Source organism: Daktulosphaira vitifoliae, unplaced genomic scaffold (genome assembly GCF_025091365.1).
Source record: "Daktulosphaira vitifoliae isolate Bord-2020 unplaced genomic scaffold, ASM2509136v1 Scaffold_3, whole genome shotgun sequence".
Classification (NCBI taxonomy): Eukaryota; Metazoa; Arthropoda; class Insecta; order Hemiptera; family Phylloxeridae; genus Daktulosphaira; species Daktulosphaira vitifoliae.
In genome coordinates, this window is record NW_026099574.1 from 17,492,115 (window position 1) to 17,515,507 (window position 23,393).

The 23,393-nt window shown below is 26.1% G+C and overlaps 3 protein-coding genes across 6 annotated transcripts; 2 read left to right on the forward strand and 1 right to left on the reverse strand.

The window, feature by feature from the left end:
- Positions 1–1,762: 1,762 nt before the first annotated feature.
- Positions 1,763–19,644, reverse strand: LOC126902585 (rootletin). 3 transcript variants are annotated; one of them, XM_050679985.1, is made up of 23 exons: positions 19,502–19,644; positions 13,078–13,109; positions 11,641–11,922; positions 11,418–11,575; positions 10,762–11,137; positions 10,549–10,695; positions 9,917–10,450; positions 9,536–9,833; positions 8,996–9,294; positions 8,477–8,671; positions 8,176–8,352; positions 7,935–8,117; positions 6,888–7,080; positions 6,449–6,808; positions 4,487–4,917; positions 4,025–4,418; positions 3,663–3,955; positions 3,313–3,600; positions 3,043–3,255; positions 2,684–2,965; positions 2,379–2,596; positions 2,182–2,305; positions 1,764–2,120 (listed from the first exon to the last, which is right to left on the reverse strand). In XM_050679985.1, the coding sequence occupies exons 3-23, from the start codon at positions 11,773–11,775 to the stop codon at positions 1,911–1,913; spliced, it is 5,508 nt and encodes a 1,835-aa protein (XP_050535942.1). In that variant the 5' UTR covers positions 11,776–11,922; positions 13,078–13,109; positions 19,502–19,644; the 3' UTR covers positions 1,764–1,910. The 3 variants fall into 3 exon arrangements, with proteins under 3 accessions (XP_050535941.1, XP_050535942.1, XP_050535944.1); XM_050679984.1 differs by lacking the exons at positions 13,078–13,109; positions 19,502–19,644 and adding an exon at positions 12,264–12,913 and having other exon boundaries at positions 1,763–2,120; XM_050679987.1 differs by lacking the exons at positions 13,078–13,109; positions 19,502–19,644 and having other exon boundaries at positions 11,418–11,587; positions 11,641–11,767.
- Positions 14,049–16,425, forward strand: LOC126902588 (uncharacterized). The gene has a single exon (XM_050680002.1). The coding sequence runs from the start codon at positions 14,081–14,083 to the stop codon at positions 15,656–15,658; it is 1,578 nt and encodes a 525-aa protein (XP_050535959.1). The 5' UTR covers positions 14,049–14,080; the 3' UTR covers positions 15,659–16,425.
- A 55-nt stretch (positions 19,645–19,699) lies between the features above and the next one.
- LOC126902589 (ras-related C3 botulinum toxin substrate 1) lies at positions 19,700–23,134 on the forward strand. 2 transcript variants are annotated; one of them, XR_007703263.1, is made up of 5 exons: positions 19,700–20,175; positions 20,246–20,360; positions 20,426–20,704; positions 22,420–22,803; positions 22,882–23,134. XR_007703263.1 is itself a non-coding variant. In XM_050680003.1 (4 exons), exons 1-4 carry the CDS (start codon positions 20,060–20,062, stop codon positions 22,495–22,497), a joined length of 588 nt encoding a protein of 195 aa, XP_050535960.1. In that variant the 5' UTR covers positions 19,700–20,059; the 3' UTR covers positions 22,498–23,134. The 2 variants fall into 2 exon arrangements, 1 of the variants encoding a protein (XP_050535960.1); XM_050680003.1 differs by having other exon boundaries at positions 22,420–23,134.
- The last annotated feature ends 259 nt before the right edge of the window (positions 23,135–23,393 follow it).

The following is a 23,393-nucleotide window of genomic DNA, read 5'->3' on the forward strand; positions in this document are numbered from 1 at the left end:
AGACTGATAAAATTTGTGAGGCTAAACTTCTTCAAATCTTTCTAGATTGTGTCAACCATAGTTTATGATCAGATACCAAGAACACAAAAAAAGGAATGCTCTCCCTCTTCAAAAAAAAAAAAAGATCAACAACTAAACATTATATTGCAAATTTATTAAAAAAAGTACGTTTTATAAAACATGTGAGTCTTGCATAGTAGAATAATATAATGAAAGCTCAACCAACAAAAAAAATATTTACTGGAAGCGAGCTTATGATGAGTGATATTTAATAAATTTAAGTTTGCCAAATAAAATATATTTTTTCACAGTAGACTACAAAGCTCTACTATTAAGTTTTTATTGGAAAATTTTCAAGTATATTAAGAATTATAATTTTGCCAAATGTACAACGAACTATTAACTCGTCTCTCATTATTAGACGAACAAAATAATTGTTGTCTTAAAAATACTGTATAATATCTCATAAATATTCCACTCAGTGTTGGCTAGTTTTTTTTGAACTCTAATTTAAATGACGACTTATACACATTTTTTTTTATATTTCACATTAAGAGTACTTTTAGCATCAATACCAGGAGTGTCATTTCAGATTATGCTAGACTAGGATAAACTTTTGACTATTATATATGTATGTGTTTCATAAAGACATAATTATTAATAATTTACCTTCTATATTTAAACCATTAAAATAGATTGTATGTAAAAAAAACATTTTCAATGAATGACTTTTAGATTTTTATTTATTTTTTTTACAATTAGAACATAGAAAAAAATTATTCTTTTTAACGTTTTGGTAGAATTTAGGCTTATGACATATTACTTTACCCATAAAATAAGTAACACCTCACAGTCAATTTATTGCGCATATAAAATCATAAAAACGTTTAATTTAAAATAAAGTGGTAACTGATATTAGATGACTATCTATGATTACTATGATACTAATTTTTATAACTAGAAGAGTTATTGGAACAGTAATATTTGTCTACTAGTACTAATAGACAAATATATGGTATTCGCCTATATTCGGAAAATAGAAGAGTAATAAGAACTCAGCTTCAAAATTAGCTAGGAATTCACCAATAATTACTATAAGCAATAAAAAAATAACTATAGATATTGTAGGATGTCCTATACGTAAATACGCCTTTGTGTTCCCATTCTTAAGAAGTTATAGGTCTTTCAAAAAGTTTAAAATGTTCATTTTTTTCAAACATTTACATCTTTTAGCTTTGATGAAAAAATGAAAAGTTATTAATTTGATCAAGATGTGTATTTTTTTTGTGATTGCTCATAAAATTCTCAGGTCTTAGCGGACTGATTTTGATGATCTATATGTCAAAAAACCCAAATTGATAAATATTAAAATTTTTGAAATTTAAAAAAATATAAAATTACGCTACCTTAAAAAAGGCATTTACAAAAAAATTGTTAATATTTTAAAATTGCTATGACTCTAAAATACTGATCCTATAAAAATTTGAATAAAGTATACAATGAGATTTCTTTTGATATGTCATCTGTAAAAATTCAATGAAAGCCTTTGTACAGGAAAGTTTAAAATGTGACCACGCATGTATATATTTTTTTTCAAAAATTCACCAATCATTAACTATCATTAAATTTTTTGCATGAGAATGAACAAGCAATTAAAATCATATTGACAGAATTTTTTTTTTACTACTAGAGTTTATTATAATGTTATAAACTATTAATATTAACTGAATAAATAATTTATATAAATCAAATAATAAATTAACAATTTTCTACAATAAAATTTTAACTATCTAAATAACTTAATATATAATAAAAAATTATAAAAATATGTATAGTTTTAATTGTGCTTTTTTAGTAAGTAAATTATAATCATTAATTATCATATAATTTGCAAAATAATTTTTTAATAATTATTTAGGTAGTGGAATTGCATGGTGCAGAGTATGTGCTTCATGTTTTAATAATGTAGCATCTGGTGATGGATCTTGAGCTATTTTAGTCAAAGACTTATCAAGAGCTTGTCGTAATGCCATTGCCTCACGACTTGCTTTGGCAGTTTTATTAATATATGCTTGACGTCTCTTAGTTTCTTCTGCCAACTGATCCCTCAATAAAGCAACCTAGATAATGAAAAAAATTATAAAAATGTTTCAATTTTTTTTAATTAACACAATTATTTACTTGATTTTCTAATCTATGTATTTGTTGTCTATGTGATTGCTCTCGTGCTTCCAACATTCTTTCAGCTTGTAACTGTCCTGCACGATAACGCTCCAAATCTGTATATTTTACAGGAATTGTGGAGCTGCCATAAAAATAATAATAAGTGAATAATAAAGAAGTCAAATTTCATATACTATAATCAATAAATTGTGTACCAGTAATCTATAGAGGATATTTTCATATTTTTTAACTCTTGCTCCTTTTCATATAATTTTTTTTCTAAATCTTCACATTTAGTTTTCAATTCTCGATGTTCAACATAAAAAGGACTACCATGAACATATTTTCCATCATGATCAACTCTTTCAAAACTTTTACTTCTTGAGAGAGCTTTTTTTTCCAAACTGCGTTTTTCAGATTCTAGTAAATAAACCTAAAAAAAAAAGAATTTCAAAAAAAAATAACTGTATGATATAACAATTTTTAAAAATATTTTATCAATTAATAAAAGGTTAAATACCTTATCATTGAGTGACTGAAGTTTTATTTTAAGATCAGTACTCTCATCAAATACATCTTTGTTTGAGAGTCTAGGCAGTGATTTGTTTCCCAAAGCTCTGAGCTGGGCTTCTAAGTGAGATTTTTGTACTTCTTTGTTTTCTAAGTCCATTTGTAGTTTCAAAATAGACTCATTAACTGATAGCTGATCACGCCGACAATCAGCTAAGTTATGTTGAGCAATGTCTAAACGTTCAAGAGCAATTTTTTTTTCATTTTCACAAGTTTGTAATGCTCTTTGTAGCTAAAATATACAAACATTTATTAGTTTAACTAATTACAACTCAATGAAAATGTTGACAATCATAATATTTAACTAACTTGTTTATATTTATCACTATGTTGTACAGAGCTAATAGAAGCATCATGTAGTGATCTTTGAAGTGCTTGAATTTGAGCTTTTAAATCACATTCATTAACTGAAGCTTGTGCTAATGAAGTATTTAGACGCTCAATGGCAGCATTTAGTGAAGCACATCTTTCCTCAAGTGTAGAAGCTGCTTTAGAATGATTTTCACATTTTTCTTCAAGTTTCTAAAAAAATCAATGAATTACAAAATTAATTTATGGTAAAACTGTCATATTTATTACTTCTATAACACTGTCCTTTTCTTGCAGCATCATTTGTAAACGCTGCAAATCTCCATCTAATCCAATTCTAATTATTTCTAATTTTGTTGCTTTAGATTCAGTACGAGTTAATTCATCTTGCAAATGTATTTTTTCAGTCTCTAATTGACTCAAATGAACTTTAAGCTTTTCAAGACGTTCTTTTAATTTCATTTTTTCATTTTGATCAGCATATATTATTGTCTCTTGATTGTTTAAGATTTCTTTATTCTTTTTTAATTCATCACTTTTGTCTTTTATTTCAGCTGCCTAATACATCATAGATTAAGTCTACATATGATAATACTATTTTACAATATTTAAAAATTTACCTGAGAAGAAACCAATGATTGTTTTTGGCTTAATTTTGATTCTAAATCAACTTTATCATCTTGGAGTCTTCTTAGAACTTGAATTGTTGAATTTAACTTAGTGTCAGTTTTTTTATGGATGTCCTCTATTTCTTCAAGTTGTTTGCCCATGGTCTCAATTTGAGATTTATAATCATCTTTTTCACGTTCTACTTGAGCTACCTGTTGCATGAGATTTCGAGCTCCTTTTTTAATTACTTCAGGGTCTATTATTTTTCCATCAGAATGAATGGGTTCAGAAGTACCATCTAGCACTAAAATTATATAAACCATTGTTAAGATACTAATATCACATTAGTATCATTGTATTAAAAAATATTTACTTCTGCTAGGACTCCACTTTCTAATTCTAACAGAACCATCTGCTTGCATACCGGTAACACGTTTTAAAGTAGACCAAATTGTACTTAATCTATTTTCTACATCTTTTTTATTTCGTTCCAGGTCAGTTAATTGTGTATCAGTTGACCTTAACCGACTTTCAGCTGTCCCTAATTTACATTTTAAATCTTGAATTTGTGAACTTTGGTCTGATAAACAAACTTCAAGATTGTGTTTTTGGTCTTCTAGTTTACGTTCATGACTTACTTCATCTTCAAGACGATCAAGTAATTCTTGTTCACGGGTTTTCCATCGCATTTCATCTTCATCAATACGATGACGCAATCTCATAACTTCTTGTTCATAACCATCTAATATTCCTTCCAACTCATTAACCTAAAAATATAATGATTACATATAAACAAATAAAAATAATAATTTTCTTCAGTAAAATTATTAAATACTTTTCTTTTGAGTTGTTGAACATGTTCACAAGCTCTTTCTCGTTCTTCTGATTCAGCATCCAATTTAGTTTGCAATTGTTTTTGTTCATTTCTACGTGATTCACCTGTTACAGCTGCACGCTGTAAATCTTCTTGAAGAGCTTTACATGTTTTTTCTGTTTCTTCTAATCGTTTAATAGCATCTTTACATTCTGCGTTTAGTCGCATTCGTTCACTTTCAACCTGATTATACTTCTCATCTAATAATGTAATCTTTTGTATTGCTTCTTCCAAGGTTCTCCCTTGTTCACGCTTATCAATCTCTGATCGTTTGATGATTTCTCGTAACTCTTTATTAGAGGTAAGATATTTTTCTTTTTCAACACTAATTTCATTCAAGTTTCTTCTTGTTTCCATTAATTCTTTTCGAATATGTTCAGCAACAGATTCCGCTAAAAATAAATCATTGCTTATTAATTTTTTGTTTAAAAATTTCTAGTAATTACAAACTTGATAATAATGAAAGTATACTAATCCTTTTTATGCATAAATATTTTTAAACATATTGAATACATTTCATAACACTAATAAGATATGTATGAAAAACAAAAAATTAAGAGGTTTTTATTAAAATCTTAAGTTTACCCTTTTTATTTGTTTAATGTTTAACAGTCAAAACTAAAATAACAAAAGTTAATAACTTTTTTTTTTGTCAACAGTAATTTCTATGAGATAGGTTGTGAAGTATTTTAGCTTTGATGCGAAGCTCAGATGGTATTTATTTTACTATGATGTGTTTTTTTTGTGTCTGTTACCACTTTTTCTCAGCTCTATCCAACCAATTTCTTTCAATGATACATGAAAAAATCACAAATTGTACCTAGTCGAAAACATTACCCCCAAAAGTTGAAAAAATTTCCAGTAAATGGGTAAAAGTTTAATAATTTTACATTATAATTTATTAATTGTTTAACTCTATTTGTGTGTATTACAACAAATCTATAACATTCCAATTTTTTTGGTAACATATTGTTATATTAATCATTTCTAAAAAAAAATTTTTAGTTTCACCTGAATTTAACAATAGATTTTTACAATTATAAACAAATTTTATAATACACTGAATTATGTAGATTTTAAACAACTATTTGATTGGTTTTTAGTTAAAGAAAATCAAAAAAATTAACTAAGTTCTGAATGTTTCAATTATATAATCATTTTAAATACAAAAAATTACTTAGAAATGATTACTTTGATTTCTGTTTAGTGATCTCTTACGATAAAAAAAAAATAGTAATTATAAAATTCCTTGATGCATATTAATCTTAAAAATACAATATTTTGAATTCTCATAAAATGTTCTATTTAATGATTTAAATTTCAAACATGCAATTTGATCTAAAAGTTATGGTAACAAATACAACTTTTTTTACTATAGACTTTCACAAACTTACAACTTTTAAAGACCAAAAAATAGGTTAAAAATAACATTTTGCACTGATTATTTTTAAAATATTAAAAATCAGTTATAATTTGAAAACAGATTTTTTTTGTTTTTAATTATTTTTTTATTTGTAAATAGTCATTTTTTCTAATTAGTAATAATATAATAAGAAAATTATATTTTTGATTCTGATAAAAGTACCTTGTAGACCAGTGTATTTATAAGTAACAAACATTTTTTTTTAAATATATTGCATCAAGCCCTTTTAATTTTTATATATGTTAAAAGTAAAGAAATATACTTTATTATTTTCTAAAAATTAAAAATAAATACTTACTAATCTATAAACACACTTTTTTTTAGGTGAATTAAAAATTATCATTTATAATGCAATTCTTTTAAAATAACATAATAATTTGATTATAAATAAGTTGGTCAAAACTAGGTTTATAGAATAATATATTAAGAGCAAAATTTAACATTTCAAATCTTTGCAAGGTAAATCTACTAATAAACAGAAATATAAAGAAGATACTTACATTCTTTCAGTCTACGGTTAGTGTCATTTAAATGAGAATGCAAGTTTTCCAATTTATCTTCAGCTATAGCGAGTTGAGATTTAACCTCCATACATTGTTGAATATTTTTATCACGATCTTCTTGAATTTCATCTAATTGGCCAATCAAAAGTCTTTTTTCACTTTCAGATTGCATTTTCATATCGTTAAGTTCATTTTTTATTTTAGCTAATTGTTCACGCAGCGAGATTACTATTCCTTTTTCATTTTCTAGCTTGCCACGAGTTTCTCTTAGTGAACGTTCATAGCCTTCTTTTTCTCCTTCCAATTCTTTTTTGACATTTTCTAATTTACTTATTATGGCTTTTTGATCTCTATGAACTAAACATAATATTAATAAAATATTTTTTATTTTATTTTGAATAAAAATTTACAAAATAAGTAAAATATGTGTCATTACCTAATAATAGAGTTTGCTGTTTTTCATTTTCAGCTCTTAATAAAGCTTCATCATGCTGCTGAGTTATAGTTTCTATATTTTTTTGTAATATATCCAGTTTTTGTTTAAGTTTTTCAATTTCATTATCCTTTGTTTTTCCTAATCGATTTAAATCGTCCTGGATTTTTCTTTCATAATTATTTTTTAAAGCTTCCTAAAATAATCATTAGCATTCATTTTAATATTATTTTTTTAAATTAATCACAAAATGTCATTAAAAATAAATTAATGATTTTAAACTGTTTTTAGTTTTTATGCAAATCTGAGATATTAATATTACTGTTTTTTTTTTTAACAAGTTCTCAGTTCCTACTGAACCTATTTTGTTCAACAATATGCAAAAAAGGTCATTAACTATAATTTATTGAAGACATATTCAACATTTGAAAAAATATCCCTCATACCTCAAAAACAGAAAAATTTAAAAATTAAAATTTTTACTTAAAATTATCATAATTTTTTAGAAAATTAATGAATCAAAGTACATATAATTTATAAATATATATATTTATAAATACTTTTCTTTTCATTATATATTTTTTATTTTATAATTTTTTTTATCAAAATCATTACCTGGCCACAAGCTATATTTAAAACAGAACTTTTGTACAAAAAGTTTAATTTTTTAATTTTTCTGGATATCCTGATATCTATAATATATCTTATGGTAAAAGTAATGTAATGTACAACATTAAAAAAAAATTTGACCTCTAGACTTTTTTCCTACTTGTACATAGGTGTTTAAATTAAAGAATCAAGTATAATTTTTGTGTAAAAATCACAAATTCAGATAATTTTTTTTATTGTATGACTGTCATTTTTCTAGGGAAGATTTTAAAACGATTTAGTGCATACTCTATAGGTATGAAAATTTCTTCTTCACATTTCAATCAAAACATTTTATGATAGTGAAGTTAATCATTGTCAGATATTAATCTATACTGGGTTCCAACTTTACTACTGGGTATTTTTACAATAGTGTTGTTAAAATTACACTTTAAACATTACTTTTTCATTAATTAATTTTAAAACATCTTCTTCAGCTTTCTTTTTTAATGTATCAATTGTTTGCTGAAATTCAGTTTCTAAGGTTCTATATTGAAGTAGGAGTTCAGCTTTTGTATTATTCGCTATTTGTTCACAACTTTCAATGTCTTTACATAATCGATGAATTTCACCTCTCATTGTTTCCTAAAAAAGAAATTAAATATAATAATTAAATGTATTTTATAATAAACACATTTATTACTTGTTTTATTAATAAATCTTGTTTTTCACGCTCAATTTGTTTACATCTATTTTCTGATACTTCTAAATTATTCTGTATATCATACAAAATAGCTTCAAGATTTTCTTTTTCTCCATGAAGTGATGACAGTTGCTTTTCTGTATTATGCAACTGCTTTGTACACCCATCAAGAGCAATCTTAAAATAAATAAGATCATGTAGTATGTTACACATAAATCATTGTAATATTTATAAATAATAAATACTATGAATAGAAATTTATATTAACAAAAATAAATCTTAATAAAAAAAATTTATTTACCTGTTTTTGTTCATTTTCTTTAAATATGTTTTGCAATTGATTATTTAATCTAGAATTAGTTTCTAATGTGTGATCAAGTTTTTGATTCAGTCTTATAATTTCTTCATTAAGTGCTTTTCTTTTATGCTTATCATTTGATAATTGATCTTCTATGTGAGTTCTGTCTTTTAAAATGTCTTCTAATTCTGTCTCCAACTATAATAATTCAAACATGTAAAAGTTAGCTAAAGTATAATTTTAAATATATTCTTAGTATTTTTTAACAATAACATTAAATAATTGAACAATAATTAAAAGCAAAATAATTTTTTATGTTTAAACAATAAAATTTTAGAAATCTTATAATTTTAATACTCTGATCGATAACTGAGAGAAGAAAATAACTTAAAAAAAAATAAAACAGTTTTACTAAAAACCAATAACATTATTATTATGTCAAAAAAAAATGTTTTTTATTTAAAGGTATTAAATTTATTTAAAATTTTTGAAATACAATATGTATTCATAAACAATAATTACTTTTTCTTTATCTAAAGATAATGCTTTCCATTTCTCTGTAGCATTTGTTAACGCAATATTTAAATCTTGTTTGTCTTGCTCCATTTGTAATATTTCTTTACGCAATGCAATCAAGTCGCCAGATAAGTCGTCTACTTGACTTTGAAGATTTTTTTTTTCTTCAGATAGTTTATCATGTTCTTTTTGTAATATTTGTTTTTCAGTTGTCCCATCGAGGATTAATGATTCTGCTTTAGCCAGTGATTCTTGACAATCAGTTCTATCCAAAGCGAGTTTTTCTATTTCAGATTCTAAATCACCTGTAATATAACAAAAATAATGTTAAAAAATTTAAAAATATAACACCATTATAATAAAGGATATATGGCTAGTTACTACTAGCCTTTGGTAGGTGATCATTTAAGTATTATAGTAACAAACCTATATCTCGCTCCTCAATATGATGAACAAAAACCATTCTTGAGATGATCAAATATTGTCATAGAGAACTAGCTCTTTACAGATCAATAATTTTATACAATAATAATAACAATAATGTACCTTTAATTTTTTCCATTTTAGCTTGTAAAACTTCAAATTCAAGACAACGTTGTTCTAATAGATCTTTATCTAAATAAACTTGATTTAATTCTTCTTTAACACTTATAAGTTCTTCTTTCAAACAACTACACCTATCTTGAATTTCATTTTCTGATAAAATTCTTAAATCAATTTCTTTTAAAAGTCTATCGATTTCTCCTTGTTGGAACATTTTTTCATCTTCTAATGTATCATTCAACTTTTGGAGTTTAGCATTTGTTTTTTGTACTTTATCATAATCTTCATTCATATTTTCAACCTAAAAATTACATGTATAGTATATCATATAAGTGGATTGAAATAATTTTTTATCAATACAAGTATAAGGAAATAAAAAATTACCACAGCGCTAACATGCATTCTATTTTTCTGCAATGATTGAGCTTCATTTCGTAATCTCTCAATTGTTTCAGTCAGTGAATCTCGTTCATGATTTAGCCGAGAGTTAATAGAACGACATTCATCTAATTCTTTTCCAAGTTCATCAATTTTAACTTGTAAGTCTTTTTCTAATACTTCTAACTGTTCACAATGTTTTTTTGTTTCTGACATTTTGTCAACACAAGATGACAATTGAACTTGCAGCTCATGGATATTTGTTTGGTATCTGTAAACAATAGCTTGCACAGCTGATAATGTACTATCAACAAAACTGCTTGTCGCTGTTACTGGTTTAATATTTAGATCAGTTTTAATTATTCCAGAACTAAGATGAAAGTGAGGAATAGCTGGAGGCTTAATAAAGTCACCAAAAATGTCTTTATCCTTTTGAAGGACTTTAATTATTTCTTGCATTCCATTCATTAATACATTTACATCCGTGCGTAAATTATTAGAATCTAGTTCATTTTTATTAGCATCATTGTATTTGTCTTCCTACAAAATAGATTTTTAAAATATGAGTAAAAAATTATACTCATAACTAATAGTATAATTTTAATTTAAAGTTCTAAGAAGAACTATAGATTTCTTACAATTTCTGAAAGGTTTGCTTTTAAGTCTTCAAGGTGCATTTCTTTTTGTCTTAATTGAGAGCTTAAATTATCATAATCGTGCTGTAACCGCTCCAATTTATTTTGTAATGTATTATTTTCTTTTACAATTTGTTCATATTGCTTTTCCTAAAAACAAAATAATTGTTATTAGATTATTTGTATTATAATGAGTTCTTTTAAATAAAAATTTACCTCAGAATATGTTGATCGTTTAACAGTATTAACAATTCCACTACATGTATTCACCATTTCATTTGATGCTAATGAAAGCTCACCTCGTAATTTATTCAGATCTTGCTGAGTTGATGATTTCATTTCATTAAACATACGTTTCACTTGAGCAACATCTTGCCAGAGGTTCATCATTCTTCCATGTTCCAAAGAGCAGTAATCATTAAACATTTGTTCTTCTTCTTTCCATTCATCTTCTTTAGCATTCATTTCATCTCTCATTTTTTCCCAGTCACTCGTTAGTTTTTGTAAATCAGCTGTTAAGGTTTCATTACTTGTCTGAGCATCATCTAATTGTTCTCTAAGAGTAGAATTCAATTCCATAATTTTCTCGGATCTAAAACATAATCGATTTCATTAATGAAAGTGCAAAGTAATTTTGTAAGTTAATCTAGATATTCAGTTTATGTGAGGTTTTAATTATGTATTGATAGATTGATAATTATATACATATTTAATGTTATAGCAATAATTAGTTAGACTCAGTGTAAAATGGCTTAATCATTAATAAGTAAATATTTTTTTATAAAACATTTATTTTGTACAATATTAGGAATCAATTAATTCAGCACTAAATTAATAAATAATTTTTTTCTTTATGTCTTAACAATATTTACTTTGTTCTTTCTTGTTCGAGAGCTCGTAGAGCTGAATCCAAATCTAATGACTGATAATCTCTAATAGAGTCGCGATAGTTTCTAACATTATCGATGGCAGGAATACTGCTACGCATTTCTCTTTCGAGCTCAGTACACCGCTCCCTGTACTGCATTACCTATAACATTTTCTAGAATACATAAATAAATAGTATAAATTTAAGAACTCAGTCAAAATAATAACCTTTGCTTGTAATCTGCTGACAAGTACAGCTTGTCTCTGTTGTGCCAATTTATATGTATCTAAACGTCTTTCATAACGAGCCGACTCATCCCGCAGGCGCTCGTGCAAAGCCTGGTTCTCCCTTATTAAATCCATAGGTTCGGATTTTGGTACGTTACGACTCGACGACGGCAACCTCAAACTTGCCCTTCCCCCGTCAAATCGAACTATACCGCCATCCGTGCCTAGAACCTTCGAAACGCCTCTAGATTTTGATGGCGTCGCAATTTCTTTTTTGGAGAACTAAATGAAATAACACAAATGATATTTGAATCAAGCAAGATAAAGTCTGTAAATGTAAAAATAATGAAGGTCTAATTTCAAATGAATATCATTTCAACAATAGTTTGTTAGTAAACGCAAGTTAAATGCTATCCAGTATTTTAGTACTACCCTTTTCTACATTCACAAAGTTTTTCGGATCCAATTAAAACTTTAATCGATTTTACACACTACTTAACTACCATAATAACTACATAGTATAACAATAAATACACTAACGAAAACCACTTGAGAACACTCGACATGATTTAAAATGTTTTATTCCAATGAATTAAAGATGATTACACAAATAAGACACTCACCCTAGGCATTTTTGCAACGGCCCTGCGGAATTTCTCGATCGGTTTCAGGGACACCACTTCGACGACGAGCGTCTTTTGCGACTGTTGTTCGATTTTAGACGATTCAGGTGCCAGTGCCATCTCTACAGCGGAGTCTTCGGGTAGGCAAAGTGGTAACCGTGATCTCGCCGACAGATACGGAGACAAATAGCTCTGGTCACGTGACCCCACCGATTCCATGACACACGACAGTAAACCCTCGAGGCGAAGTTACGGATTGCATGACTTATGCATATTTCGGCAGGTTATTAAATCATAATGTTTTACCCGTATCATTGATTTGTTTACTATAACGGCGGTAATAGAAGGAAAAAGCAGACAGGTAAAAATATTATGACGATATAATAAACGAGAGCGATTAAGCGAACAGATAAATTTATCTTGTACGGTTTGTGTGAGCTCTAAACATATATTGAGGGTGGCGTTGAAAACTAAATGCGATTTCATAACTGGCACTGGCGCTAGTTTATTTATGCTTGTAAAAAATATACGAGGGTGAAACGATTTCAACATTTTACGGCGATCATAATAATATTAATCATAAAAGTTTTGAAAGTTGACAGCAAGAAGCGATTAAAGAATAAAGCTTTGAAAAATTGCATTAAGCGTGCAACAATAAGTACATAAAAAGTATTATGAAAAAATATGTAATGAATGCAAGTAGAGATGCAGTGTTAATTAACAGTGTTAACATTATTTAGTGTTCGAGAACATTTTTTATTTATTATAATATAACATATTATTATAATATAATATAAAATATATATTTTTATACCTTAATTTGAGTTTATTCATTTTTGAAGTTATCTAAAACAAATAATAAGTAAAATAATGAGATTTAATGATAAAAATAATTTATTAAAAATTAAATATGTGCATTTCATTCATCATTTATAGTCAACAGTATAATTAATAACGACATGATACAACATTATATATATTATTGCTATTATTTTTCATTTTAAACTTAATTTCGACGATAGAAAACAATATCAACAAAAATAATTAGGCGCATATAAAGTTCAAACTGTAACATTATTTTCACACAATTCATTATAATGAATAACGGAAACGTTGCAGACTATAGCTCATAGTACTATATTAAGTAGTATGAGCCATAGCCGTTTTAAAATTTCTATACACGAGGAAAACAGAACGTTAATAGATTTCATAATAGTTCAAACGTTTAGTTGTCTGAAGTCAATAAATTATCTTATTCTCTGAAATACATCATCCCGAAATCAGTACATTTTTAACAGGAGAACGTTTAAGAGCATTTTAAATTGACAGATTTTATAAGGGTCATCGATATTACGATGAATCATCTACATCAAAAAATTAAACACAACAGGAGTAAGCAGAAAGTATAGAAATATGCTTAATGAAATTAAGTTGAACTTGACCTTATTGACAATATCATCGTTTTATATTTTTACTGATAAGTTTGTAAACGAGGAAGAACCTAATGCAAAATGCAATTAAAATAATTTATACGCATAGCATGTGTAATATGAATAATAAAACACTCTAATTGAGTTTTTATATTTATATTCGATACAAATAATTTGCCTTTGGTATTAAAATAGAATGCGTTACAGAAATATTTAAAAAATTATACTAACAATATGCCAGTAAATATGAAAAGTTAAAAATCAAAGGTTGAACGAGTAAAAAAACATTGAAAAACTGATTAACACAATATCCAATTAAATTAAATAGTTTGCCGGAACTTTGACCGGTATTGCTCACATACCATAACGAGTTCAGTGCTCATTCGCATGTCCGACGCGATGCCCGACACCGTTCGTCAAGCACCAATATCCGATGACCGTCGCCGAGGCGGCGGTTCGGGTAGTAGTTCTTCATCACCAGCAATTTCACCGTCGCACAGTTTTAAGAGATCCAAGTCCACATGTTATCTGCTTGACAGACGAACGTCACCGCCACCGGGCCGTCTTTTACCACAACCTCAAAACGTTATGGTTACTACTCTCACTTGGTATCCCGCGTTTTTGTGGCAGATGGTAAAGGCTTTTTTCCATTTACCAATTATAAACTTGTTATTTTTGCGAATGCCCTTACTGTGGACCTCTCTATGGATTCAGTTCATATGGGAGTGCGTTCGCATACCACTAGTGTTTACCAGGTACGGGCTTCGAACATGTTTTGCGAAAAGGCGTTACAGGGGCGACAGGTCCGTGTTGATCAATGGCGGAAGTACCGTACAAACGTTACATTTGGCCAGAAATTTCCACGCAGCTGGCGTCAGGGTAATCGTGTGTGAAGTTGAAGGTTGTATGGAGCTATCATCGTTTTCGTTAGCTGTCGACAGTTACTACACAGTGCCCAAACCCAGCGAAGACAACTGTATACAATATGTTGATGCGCTGAGGACGATTGTTGAGAAAGAACGGGTCGGATTTTACATACCCACGGGCACAACAGTACCCACTTACTACGATGCAGTCGCCAAGTCTCATCTGGAGCTGTTGGGCTGCAAGTGTTGTACGCCCGCACTAGATGGTGTGCTATTTTTTAACGATCTATCACAAGTATTGGATAAGTGTCAGATCGAGGGTTTGCCGGTACCCAAACATTTAAGAGTATGCTCCAAAGAGGACATTATAAAATTGTACGATAACGTTACGTTTAGGGCAGATAAACATTTCATTGTTAACGTAGGATTCTACGGGTGCAAGATAAGACATTGTCTTCAAATGCCGGAGTGTCGAAAGAATCTGACACTTCCAGGTCCTGTCTCCGACGACTGTCCATGGTTACTTGTACACGATACGCCTGGGTCATATTACACAACGTGCACGACTGTCCACGACGGAAAGATGATTGGAAATGTAACGTGTAGTATTAGAACAGGAAAACCAGCTCGAAATGAATTGGTCGACGCGTGGTTAATGCACTTCTTTTCAACTCTACCATTTACGTTCGATGGTATCCTCTCATTTGAGGTGTGCATATCGCCGTCAAGGAACGTTTTGCCTTTAGGCTGTCAGATCGGCGTACCCCTGACCTACGTTAACCATCGTAGTAATTTTGAACAAATCTTGTATCCATCTCGCAGCGCCACGCACCACGCGCCACATCATTTATCTGTTACGCCCGCTATGAAGGTGGTGGAGAGTTATTATCTACCGAAACTCTTGTACGAAACGATCATTGGATTTTCCATAAAAAATATGTTGACTACGGTGATGGAAAAAAGAGAAATGGTGTTTTCGTTCTGGGATCCTTTACCAGCGTGTGTGTATTACAATTTTCAAATACTAGCGGATTTTATCAACAAAGTTTTGACCGAAATAAAATCATCGAAATTCAAAACAAAGTATACAACGTTTTGAAAAATAAAAAAATGTACAAATTTTTATTTGTTACTCACGAAACTGTATTGTTTAATTTAGCATCGTTGTTGCTTTTAATATGAGCTAATATTTATATGAGCTATCTAGACTTTAAGGAAGTAATTTTTTTAGTTTATTTTATAAATAAATTAATAGCCAGGGCTCTTTTTTATATAATTATTTATTTTACATTTGAGTCGTTTTTAAAGAATAAGAGTCTTGTCATGCGGTCTACGCATTGCTATGTATAAGTAACTGTGTTATGAGGTAAATGTATAATGTAAATGTTTAGTTATACTAGCGAAAAAGATTTGGTGCAAGGAGGTAACTGTTACGGAATACGTACAACGAATCGTACACGGTCGTTGCGATGATATGGGTCATAGAAAATGAAACTTGCAGTCACTTAAACATGTAACGAATAACTTAAAAAACTATAAGAAAATACGTTTCTAAAATTTATTCGCCAATTACGGCGATTATTATTTTTATTACAAAGGTATCACGTAAAGCTTAAATCATGCGGATGAATTAATGTTTTCTTATTTAATAAATTACTATTCACAATGATTCGTAGTAATTGACGTTTTAAATTAAGTATTGTAGCTGTGAACACAATATCAATGCTCTATAATTCAACCATTTAAATTGGGTAATTTGTACAATACAATACTTATCACTTTTGATCAATAATTCTATAAATAATTATTTGTACTCATTAAAAATTTATTGACCCTAATCTTTAGAAGATACATATATTATTTATAATATAAAATTATTTTGATGATTTGACAATTTTATGGATAAATAAATAATCAAACAAAATATGCATTATAATGTTTTATAAACTATTGTTTTGTTACTTTTATTGATAATTTAACGATTTAAACGAATATGAATTTTCTTTTAACATTATATTAATCGATTTCAATAAAATAAATCATAATTTTCAAATGTTAAATTATCAAGTCATTAAATTATTTAAAATTTACTGTAATGTTTTAATTTAGTTAAAAAATTATTATGAATACATTAACGAAAATTTTCCCTAGAATCCGTGACAAATTATACTAAAAAAATTAATAATTTTAAGTTTTAAAAGTAACACGCTTACTTTTTTTTTAAACTTAAAAGATTTTAAGCAACATCTACTATATGGTAAATTTTAACGAATTTTAAAGAAATAAAAGCAATGTTATTTTTTGTATAAATACCATATTTTTAAAGTTTTTATTCTGATAGAATCAACAATAGTCGATAATAAAATTATAAAAGATTAGATATAGTGATTTAATACTACTAGTTTTGAATATTTTAACGAGTATATAAAGTATATAAGTATATAAAAATTGTACGTTTATGTAACGATTCTAATGAAGTGTAGAGTAAATAATTAACAATAGATCAATTTGTTTTTGTAATTATTTTTACTTTTATCAACGGTTTTATTATTTTAAATTAGATTAATCTTTTTATTCAACTAAAAGAATAAGTTATTCATCATATCAGGCTAATCATTCAAAATGTTTAGGATAATGAAAATAATAAAATATGTATATTTAAATATATTAATTACTAAATTTCAAGTTTAATTCATGTATTGCAAAAACAAACATTCTTGTCACAAAGAAATAAATATAAGATTCTTTATATATTAAATTAATTTAATTTAAAATACTGTAAATACTCAATTAGTTGAGTCTTTTTATGTTATTATTAAAATTAAATGTTGCTATGATAGAAATATTTGAAATCATATTTTAACAGTTACCTATTATGTGAATATTAATTTTATCAAAAGTAATTAAAAAAATCATTTTACAAAAATATGGAGAAGTATAGTAAAGATTACTTATTTCAATTTATAACTGAGAAAGGTCAAATTAAAAAAGATAAGTATACAGATTTTACAGTTATTTATAATAATTAAAATTTATCAAATACATGAATACCCAAGAAAAATTGATTCTTGTTTTTAATATAATTACCTATAAATTAATTATAAGATTATTATGACGTAAATAATGTAAGAAATAATTTATTATTCCAATAAATTTTTAAATAATTAATATATATCAGTCATTGACTCTTTAAGCCATTAAAAAATTATCTAATTAAGGGATGAAGAATTTAGTCCAAAAATATTAAGTTTTATTGAATACAGACTGACTTTTTAACAAGGTTTAAAAATGATATAAATTTTTTAGATCTATTATACTAAATGTTTCAACAAAAAATGTTTTTATATACCAATATACAGAGTGATTTAGTTAACATCAATTTGTCTTAAAATAATAATTATTTTAAAAATGTTTTTTGATTTTTGTTAATTGCATATGTATTTCCATTTATCTGTTATAAAATAATTTTTAAATTCAATCCTTATATCTTATTAGAGTGTGAACTTAATTTTTTAAATGGCAACACACATATTTAACTAGCTTATAAAATAGAAATTATCTAATTAAGAAAATGACTGATCAATAACAACTTTTAGACCAGTATTTTAGAAGTAATTTTCAATTTCATACCTAGACGAGAGGAAGAGTACACCAGAAAATTACTAGTGAAAAAATAGCAGCATCCATTCCTCACCATTCCTAGCCATTACTTTAAATTGATTTATAAATTGCCATTTAAAAAATAAGTTCACACTCTAATAAGATATAAGGATTGAATTTAAAAATTATTTAAAAAAAAAATTAAGTTCACAATAGTTTTTCTTTATAAATATAAACAGAAATATATATTGTGAAAAAATGAAAATTAAGTGGTTTAATTTGATCTTGTACATTTTATGATTACTGGAAGAAAATTGCAAGAATTAATATTTTATATAATATATGTATTAATCCTTTTTAATATTATAAATTATGTAAGAAATGTTTATTAAAACAAAATGTACGAATATGCCAACAAATTAACTGATGTACAAAAAAGTTGTTATTTTGATTAGAATAATCTATAATAATAACATAACAAATAATAGTTAATAATAAAATATTTAATCTAATATTATTAAATCCTTATTAAATGTACGTGCACCCAACAAAAAAATGTTTTCTTTTTTTTTAAATTTTTAAGAAATTCTATAATGAGATATAAATAAATACACAACCAACAAATAATAGGTTTACACTATAAAATTAATAATACATTATTAATATATTTGTAATTTGCTTTTGCAGTATGTGATATGATTTTCAAGTAGTTAATATTCTTTAATTTGTTTTAATCACCTTTTTAATATATGGATAGCCACATTCGGATAATTTGTTTTAGTAGAAAATCAGGTTATTTTACTAAACCCAATACAATTTCACTAATTAAGATTAAGTAAATTGTAGAAAGTATAACACATTTATTAAGACAAACATTAAAATATAAACTTACTCTTTTTTTTTTAATGAAACATTCCCTTTTCAAATAAAATTATTTTAAAATTAATTTTGATAATATATTTTTTATTTAGTTGTTCATATCACTAGATTATTTGTAAAATATAATAGCTAATTAAATATATTATTAATTCAAAAAATAAGTTGAAAATAAATACCCAGTCATTAAAAATTAAAAAAAATTTATTTTTATTTAAAATTATTAATTTATAATTTGACTACACTTTAGATAAAAATATTTTTTACAAATATTTGGTATTAATTATAATAAAATTTGTTAGTGTAAATATATACACAAAATACAATTATAATTATGACAAATAATATAAGTTTAAATTTTATGTCTTAAAAGATAATTTAAACTTATTCTTATGTTTACACTTTTTATAAAAATTATTACTATGGTAAATTTAAATAATCAATTAATAAAATAGATAAGACTTACTGTGTCAATAAATTATAAATCAATGATTAACTTCAATTGTATTGTGTAATCTTAAATTAATTTTAATAAAATTATTCGTTTAAATTTTTCTAAAAATTTTATTAATGCTAGATATTGCATTAGAAATTTTAAATTTTGCACAAAATTCGTTGCAATCCTCTTTGATAATAGCGTTATCACACAAACGTTGGCCAACCGTTGGGTTGCAACTTTTTCTCATGTTTATGACTACTAACCTATCAGTTAGTAACAAGGGTTCATTATAAGTAATGCGTTTTTTGTAAGCGTTTGTATCATTTTTAATGATAACATCAATTTAATGTTTGATAAATAATTTATTTTTTAATGATAATTGTAATTTGTAGATCATTTTTCGTTAATTTTTACATTCTAATCTTTGTACTTATTAATATTAATCGTCATGTTCCAATGTATAAACCAGAATTACTATAATTACTATTAAGGATATAAACTAAGAGTGATTAATAGATGTATTGTTTAGGTTAAAATAGCATATTGTACTTTTATTTTGATTGAAAAGTGTAGGATTTATTAGAAATGTCGGCAGGTAGACCTATTAAATGTGTTGTTGTTGGAGATGGCACAGTTGGAAAAACGTGTATGTTAATATCTTATACAACTGATAGTTTTCCTGGAGAGTATGTTCCAACTGTGTAAGTATTAATTTGATTTTATAATAATTTGTGAAGTTCAGATTATATTTTAAAGTATTTTATTATACAGATTTGATAATTATTCTGCACCAATGGTGGTTGATAGCATTCCTGTTAGTCTTGGACTTTGGGATACAGCTGGTCAAGAAGATTATGATAGGCTTAGACCACTCTCTTACCCACAGGTAATATATAATGCATCTAACAACGATTTATATGATAAATTAATTATATTTTATGTATTTTTCAGACAGATGTATTTCTAGTATGTTTTAGTGTTGCAAGTCCATCATCATTTGAAAATGTAGTTTCTAAGTGGTATCCTGAAATTAAACACCATTGTCCAGATGCACCCATGATTTTAGTCGGAACAAAAATAGATTTAAGAGAAGATAAAGAAACATTAAATATTTTATCTGAGCAAGGACTGTCTCCTATTAAACGTGAACAGGGTCAGAAACTGGCAAATAAAATCAGAGCTGTAAAATATTTAGAATGTTCTGCATTAACACAAAGAGGTTTAAAATTGGTTAGTTATAAAAATCAGTTGTAGTTTTAATTAATATTATTTTTTTATGTCATACATATATTTATTTATTCGGGAAAAAATACTTTCTTTTAAAAGTTTTATTTTAAAACAGAGCTGCATTTAATAGGAGATTTGCGTTTGCAAACTCTGAATGGAAACATGAATATCATAAAAGTAGTATTAAAACATGAATTTTATAGTTTGAAGATCTCTATAGGTTTTCTTTAGAACAGTAAAATGAGCAGCCGGGCAGTACAATTTCTATATGCAATTCTGATTATAACATTTTATAATTTCTAAAAATAAAAGTTAAAGTTTATTATTTTTTAAATAAATTATAAAAGTTGTAATTAATATATACCGTGTGATTCTTTTAACACTGCCTCTCAATTTTTTTTTAAATAATTTTTTTGTGTATTGTTTTTGGTCTTTGTTAGTTATATATGTATCTCCATTTATCTATTATAAAATATTTTTTATGTTCATACCTTATTTGGTGTCATCTTTATTTTCTCATAACAAGCCATCATTAATGTTTACATACTAGAGGGAAGAAGTGGGAACAGAAAATTACTAGTGATTAAAATAGCAGCATGTATTCCTCACCTCTAGCCATTACTTTAAATTGTTAATAAATTCTGAAATACTGGTCTAAAAGTTATTATCGATTAGTTATTTTCTACTTTATAAGCTAGTTAAATAAGTGTGTTGTATTTTAAAAAAATCCAAGCACAGTAAATTCGTGACATAGTTGAGACAAGTATGAGAGAAATTCAACAGTGATTGACATCCTTATCATAAAAAACTTTTTAATGTTAATCTGTTAAATTTCATTATGAACAATGTATTTTTAAATAAGTCATAGCAAATGAAAAATAGAGTGATGAATTTTTACAGAAATTTTGTAATTTATTGCTTTTAAGACAAATCACTCATTGAAAAAATATTGATTTAATTTGTATAACATTGAAAAAGGAGATGTCCAAAAATTAAAAATATATATATAATATATATGTATATTTTTTAAACTACAACATTTTTTACTATGATTGCTAATTTTTTATAATACATCAATTTTTGGGCAATTTTTTTTTTTAATTGAAGTACATTTTAATAGTTTTAATTTTAGTATAGGTTAGAAAAATGCAGTTGTTCAGGATCATTTTCATGTCTACTTGAACAATTTTATATGCATAAAAGATTTTTTTCAAATCCTTCTTGTAATTAGAGTTTTCTTTGAATTTTCACAAAAATTATACAAAATAAAAGCTTATTGTAACTTTTATATTGTATTAAAATTTCATTTATTTAAGTATTTAAAAAAAAAAGTTTTTAATGCATACAAATATTAGGTTTTTAAAATCATTTTTAGAGTAAAATAATTTGTTTACATTTCTAAAATTGAAGAAGTTTTTTTTTAATTTTTGATTACAATGGGTTCAATTACATTAAAATTGTGTTCATTTGAACTTCTCAGCTTTACTTGAAGCTGAAATAAAGTTTACACTCTGTAAGACATTGGTATGAACCATCAAAATATTTTATTACAGATAAATAATAATACATATGTAACTAACAAAAGCAAAAAAAAAAAATTTCTCAAAAAACATTATTATTCTATGAGTAATCTGGTGGCTAGATTTAAAAAATCAAAAATATGATTTTATACATTTGTATAAAAAAAAACAATAATACATTATATTTTGATGTTTAAGGTTTTTGATGAAGCAGTAAGAGCTGTTTTACGGCCAGTTCCACTTAAACACCAACAAAGAAAATGTGTTATTGCTTAGTGAATTAGACTGAAAAAAGCTGCAGAACTCTTTGTATATAAATTAATAAGAGGGTTGTTTATATACAAATTCTTCATATTCATAATTTTAATCCACATACTCTCATATTCATGTTACGTAGTATACACATCAACTCTATAAACAATATTTAATATTTATTTAATATAGTTAAGTTATTTACCAAAGATCTGTTGAAAATGAGTAGCCTTAAAAATTATTTAAGTTTTGGTTGTCATGCATAACTAAAATGTATAGTACAAAAATGTACAGTCTTCCGAGGCTTAAATCTGCAGTGCCTTTTTATGAGTAACTTTTTATTTATTTTATTAATATTAGCACTAATAATATTAGTTTTTATAGTTGGTTTTTTTATTTTTATTTCAGTGTATTTTTTGCTCAAAACTAATTTTACATAAGAAAACTACATGAATCTATATATATATATATAAATATATATTATTTCTTTTATATCTAGTCATGCAAAATTGTAATTAGTAAAATGAAGCAGCTAAGGTTTGTGAATTATTTGGCTAGCTGATGACATATGTTATACATTTATGTAAGATAAATATCTTTGACATGATTTGTATTTACAACTATTAAAATTATTGAATACATTAATTTTTTTTTAATTCAATTTGTGTACTTTATTTAAATGAAAATGTTATAGTAGGAAATAAATATGTGAAAGTTTAAGTTGATAACAACTTTCTAGACAATTTTAATCAAATGATTTATAAAACAACTAAATAGTTTTAGCTTCGATGCGAAGCTGAGAAGGTATTAATTTTACTATGATGTATTTTTTTATTTTTTTAGCTTCGATGCGAAGCTGAGAAGGTATTAATTTTACTATGATGTGTTTTTTTTTTATTTTTTTTTTATTTTTTTTTTTT

Coding starts and splice junctions, on each gene's coding strand:
- LOC126902585 (XM_050679984.1), bottom strand. CDS start 12,482: ATGGAATCGGTGGGGTCACGTGACCAGAGCTATTTGTCTCCGTATCTG. Junction 8,353..8,476: donor AAGAAAATGAACAAAAACAG/GTAAATAAATTT, acceptor ATTTATTTTAAG/ATTGCTCTTGATGGGTGTAC. Junction 4,918..6,448: donor TAACCGTAGACTGAAAGAAT/GTAAGTATCTTC, acceptor ATTTATTTTTAG/CGGAATCTGTTGCTGAACAT.
- LOC126902589 (XM_050680003.1), top strand. CDS start 20,060: ATGTCGGCAGGTAGACCTATTAAATGTGTTGTTGTTGGAGATGGCACA. Junction 20,176..20,245: donor GGAGAGTATGTTCCAACTGT/GTAAGTATTAAT, acceptor TTTATTATACAG/ATTTGATAATTATTCTGCAC. Junction 20,361..20,425: donor GACCACTCTCTTACCCACAG/GTAATATATAAT, acceptor TGTATTTTTCAG/ACAGATGTATTTCTAGTATG.
- LOC126902588 (XM_050680002.1), top strand. CDS start 14,081: ATGTCCGACGCGATGCCCGACACCGTTCGTCAAGCACCAATATCCGAT.